This window comes from Primulina eburnea, chromosome 1, assembly GCF_022965805.1.
Source record: "Primulina eburnea isolate SZY01 chromosome 1, ASM2296580v1, whole genome shotgun sequence".
NCBI lineage: Eukaryota > Viridiplantae > Streptophyta > Magnoliopsida > Lamiales > Gesneriaceae > Primulina > Primulina eburnea.
Window position 1 is genome coordinate 36,842,898 of NC_133101.1, and position 4,883 is coordinate 36,847,780.

General features: G+C 35.3%; 1 protein-coding gene across 2 annotated transcripts; it reads right to left on the bottom strand.

Moving 5' to 3' along the window:
* Window positions 1–213: 213 nt before the first annotated feature.
* LOC140812073 (uncharacterized) lies at window positions 214–3,092 on the bottom strand. 2 transcript variants are annotated; one of them, XM_073170268.1, is made up of 9 exons: window positions 3,010–3,092; window positions 2,683–2,939; window positions 2,355–2,599; window positions 2,062–2,265; window positions 1,868–1,975; window positions 1,716–1,785; window positions 1,528–1,635; window positions 1,335–1,421; window positions 214–429 (listed from the first exon to the last, which is right to left on the bottom strand). In XM_073170268.1, exons 2-8 carry the CDS (start codon window positions 2,818–2,820, stop codon window positions 1,335–1,337), a joined length of 960 nt encoding a protein of 319 aa, XP_073026369.1. In that variant the 5' UTR covers window positions 2,821–2,939; window positions 3,010–3,092; the 3' UTR covers window positions 214–429. The 2 variants fall into 2 exon arrangements, with proteins under 2 accessions (XP_073026369.1, XP_073026377.1); XM_073170276.1 differs by having other exon boundaries at window positions 2,355–2,590; window positions 2,677–2,939.
* Between the last annotated feature and the right edge of the window lie 1,791 nt (window positions 3,093–4,883).

The following is a 4,883-nucleotide window of genomic DNA, read 5'->3' on the forward strand; positions in this document are numbered from 1 at the left end:
ACAGTTTTTCAACGCCTAAAAATCGCTGTCTTATCTATCAAGGACAACGGTTTTACATCTGTTGTCTTTTATAATTTTGTATTAAATTTCTTTTAATTTACAATATATATAATAATAATCAAACCAAAAATAACAACAGAAAACAAAATATTTACCACGTTAAATCCATGACTATATTATGTTCAAAATCCATCATCCAAAATATGCCAACGATAAACAAAAATTTTACAAATTTGAATTTAGTATTGCAATTGACCTTGATACATGTTCGTCATCAACGTGGCAATGTGGTAGCTAGTAGAGTCCCACAATATAAAGTTTTTCCAAACAAAAAAATTCGGATATACTGCAATTTTTTTCATCATCGCCTCGATCTCCTCAAACCTCATCAACATTTATGCATCAAAACCTTCCCCTGCCATTTCATCCCTAACATATAATCCACACATAGAAAGCCCATTAAAACCCATGTAAGAGATGAGATTGGAAGCAAAACATGCACTGGAAACACAGCTAACACAAATTGCGCATAGAGACGAAAATAAAGTCATAACTAATATATACTGAGGAAAATAGAAATTTCGGCATGAACTCCCCATAAATAGGACATCCCAAAAATTTCCATCCAACACAAACAACATTTATATACTCGAAAGAAATTCATAAAATCAATTCACAAACGAATAACATTTATATTCACGTGATAACAATACGTCAGATTTACAATATACACAAAGTACCTAAAGAAATTAAATAAGTCTCCAAATGTTAATCTTTAATAAATCACATGACATTTCAAGCAACCTGGCCTCGTATGGATATTAATGTGGATTCCGACCTATGCTTACCCACTACCTAAAAAAGAATCGATATAAATATTGATAATAGGCCACAAACATACATTTAACTATTCTAGGATGATCAATATCTTTAAATGGTATTCATTTATTATTTCCGGAGTATAGATGAGCAATACATGCACTTGAAATAAATTTATAAGTGAAACGATGCACACATATTATCTGGAGAATGGGTTTAGCCTACACAAGTTCAAACTCACTGAATGTAGAACTTACAAGGCAAGGTACTGCATAATCTAGAATTACAATGTTGAGGAATCTTCATAATCAAAACAATCATGTAGCTGAACTTGATTCATTGAGAAGTTTATGAGTTATTGAAATTTAGTCCAGTGACAGAACGATTGGGGAAGGGGCTAACAGCAGAAACCCATCCATACTTTGCATTACTATACCATGCATTATTGAAGAAAATAGAAAAATGATTGATTTGGTTCATTGTAACACAAAGTACTTCATCAACACTTTGCATACCTATTCGTAAATATAGTCTTGTATGCATTCCGCCCACTCGGATCGCACTTCATCAATCTCTTCCTTGGAATACTCATTTTTCATGAACTGTGAACAGACACAATGTCAATATTAGTAAAAAAACAATCAATAGACATTGAAAAATGAGAAATACACAATTAGTTGTGAATATTGAGAATATGTCAAATACTACAATTGAAGATATCGAGTTCTTCTCACCGGTAGCATTTTTTTCAATCATTTCTCTCATAAATCTCATAACATAAAAACCACATTGTTTCAAATCTGGTTGTCGTGGACCCTAATTTTAAAAAAAAAATTGTTAGTGATTGATACACAAATTGAAAAAAACGTTAATTAATGACAAGTACACATGCATACCTTTACTACTTCCCATATAGCTTGTTTTTTCCCTTTCCTTTCCTTATTAGAATTAAACAATCTTACACTCCTGCATACATCATTAACAGTCAATATATGAGTGTTTTATTCACTGAATTAAATTTGATATAAATAACAAAATATTAACTTACATATCCACCACATATTTCCAGTCATTGTAACGGTTTCGATGACTAAGTGAATCCAACAAATAAACCATCTCCTTGTAAGGATCGATGACGGTAAGAATCCAATGATAACTATGCACAGAACACATAGTCAGTGCATACAATTCAATAAAATGTCAAGAAAATAAATTAAATTTGATATTGTAATTTTGACTCACCCAACATTATGCGGCACTAAAACTAGTTGATTTGTTGATGCAACACTTAGTCTTTCTGCCAAAACACTTGCTCTTTCGTTCAAGTGTTCGATTTTTGCGTTTCTGTAAAGTTTGGATACATATGGCATGTATGGGATCGTGTGTGGATTGACAAATCTGAACATGTCAGTCATGTTGTCTTCTTTCATCTTTTTATTCAGATGCCTACAATTTCCAACAGAATAATGTGAATATGATAAATTAATTAAGTTTATACATCTTAATTGGTCAGCAAACAAAAGAAGAAGACTTACCACATGTACACAACTATACAATTGGCTGATATTGGATCCAAACTGTAGAAAGGAATGATGTCTTCAAGGTGCAGAAATAGTTCGGAACTCTCGTCAAACAAATCATGATCAAAAGCCAATGATAAATTTTGTTCATCGGTTAGAGCACGTTTACAATAACAGTACAGAAGATGCAAAGATCTGGGCACACTTGAAGACAAACCAATCTTATTTCTGTGGTCCACAATTTTCTTCTTCTGAGGCTTCTAATCATTGCAAATGTACACATGTTAGATGCAATATTGAATTTTTTATGATACTTTAAATTAAAATATAAATTGACATTTACCTCATCTTGAATTACTACGAATTGTGCTGGCCAAGCTACATGGGCTCCAACAGCATCACCAACAGTAGCACATTCGTGAGGAATCGGAAATGGCAAATGTGCTAATTCGTCCACAGCACTATCAATGGATACGTGCATGCAAGTAATGGGGGATGGAACACACCATGAAATAATTTCTCATCCGCATTGACGTGGACAATTGTGCCGTAGGCAACAATATTCGTCCTACAGTCCAATGTCAATGCAACCGCCTTCCCCTAGAAGACAAATAATCATGTTATAAATTGATACTAATCATAGTCATGGACAATTGCAATAATCAGATACCTGCAGAAACTCAGCATTGCTCAAAGTTTTGAGATCATCATCGTGCGAAGTAGCATAGTTTGAAACACTCTTCTTGTTTTTATCGTCATTAATGGGATTCAACTTGTAATGCCTGAGATTCTTGTAGATAGTTGAATACGAAACGCAAGAACAGACGGGACGAAATGATGCGATAAATATGAAATGTTAGCTGTGCAAGACCGCTCCCGCGGTCTGGCAAGCACCGCACCTGCGGTGCTGAGACCGCACCCGCGGTGTTTACTTGACCGCACCCGCGGTCGACTGTTTTGGAAAATTATATTTCTGCCGAAAGCTTGGCGCACCCGCGCTCCTTACAGTACCGCACCCGCGGTGCTGCATGCGAGACATCCACTCTTGTTCTCAACTTGACACATGGCAGGGGTATAAATATAAGTCGAACATGAGTCACCTTCTTTTCATTTTCAGCAGGCAGAACCGAGACTTCCTCCCAAAACTCTTCAAGTTTTCAAGGCTTTGAAGGTAGATATCTCAAGATTTAGCCATCCAAATTCTAATCCGAGTTGAGATTCTTATTCCTTGCGTCGAAGGCTTTGAAAGGGTACATTTTTTATTCAGTTCTAACATGTTTCAAGAATTTCATGTAAAGGAAATGCTATTATGACTGTGTTTAGATATTCTAGTGAGGATTATGAGTTTAAAATCGAAACTAGAACAAAGAAAGGATGTCGTATGCATTTCTTATGAATTTCAGCATGTTTGGGAATAAGATGTATCGAATTTCAGTATGGTTTTGTGCATATGATTCGATTGTGAGTTGAGGATGGTACATGTTGATATTTGTTGAGATTGGATTGACCGGTATTAAGAATATACGTCGTTATGCCGTCAAATTGTACCAAGATCAAGTATAGATTGTATAAATGTCTTGGTTGAGTTAGAACTTGATAGATTGTATATCCATATTTCCATTTCAGATTCATCTTTACGACCGTGACAGCGACTGTGCAAAGAAAGGTATAGTACATGTTTTGTTTGGGGAATCACGACTCAAATGAGATCACATTTGAGTTTCCCAACCAAAATCACATACTTGTTTTATTGTTTATATCTCGATATGATTATGATTGGTTATAGATTTGTTTATAGAACTTGTATACAAATCTTGCTATGCTTTGTTTACAGATCATGTGGCATTGCATTAGAATGATTATGCTTGGTTACAGATTGTGTATTCATGCATTAAGATAGGACAGTATGGAGATCAGGCAGACTACTAGACGTTCGGCGATATCACAGCTTAGGGGAAGATCACCGCCCCTATTGTAGACGCGGATACAGATCAGGCCGAAGTCTAGGAATAAGACGGACAGCACCTCGATTGGGAGGGTAGGTGACAGACAGTGCCGTTTTATTCACAACGGGATCCCTAGAGTTCTAGTTGAGTCGAGTCTAGACATGATTAGATTCGCATTGCATGATTTAATATGAATGACATTCATATTAGCATGTTTCATGTTTTAGATTGTTTGAATGCATGTATACATGTTTATACTGGGATTTGTTCTCACCGGTTTTTCGGCTGTTGTTATGTCTGTATGTGTGCATAACAACAGGTGGGGCAGGATCTGGGTCGAGACAGAGATGATCGGGTTAGCGTGGAAATTACGGGCGTAGCAGATGAACCAGTAGTTGTCTTTTATTATGTACTGTCTTTTAATACTGGTTAGTTAAGGACATACAGAGCAAGACATGTATTTTGTGTTTGTATGTTGTAAATTTACTACAAAACTTATACTTGTTTAGTTACATTTGAATTAATGTAAAAAGCGAAAAATTGACCCATATTTTAGAATAACGATCCATTTAATCCCAAGAAAAAGAATTAGAGCCCG

What these genes read in the sequence shown, in the direction of transcription:
- LOC140812073 (XM_073170268.1), bottom strand. Translation starts at nt 2,820, where the DNA reads ATGCACGTATCCATTGATAGTGCTGTGGACGAATTAGCACATTTGCCA. An exon ending in TCGTAGTAATTCAAGATGAG is followed by an intron (nt 2,600 to 2,682) that starts GTAAATGTCAAT and finishes TGCAATGATTAG; the next exon opens with AAGCCTCAGAAGAAGAAAAT. An exon ending in TTAGTGCCGCATAATGTTGG is followed by an intron (nt 1,976 to 2,061) that starts GTGAGTCAAAAT and finishes TTCTGTGCATAG; the next exon opens with TTATCATTGGATTCTTACCG.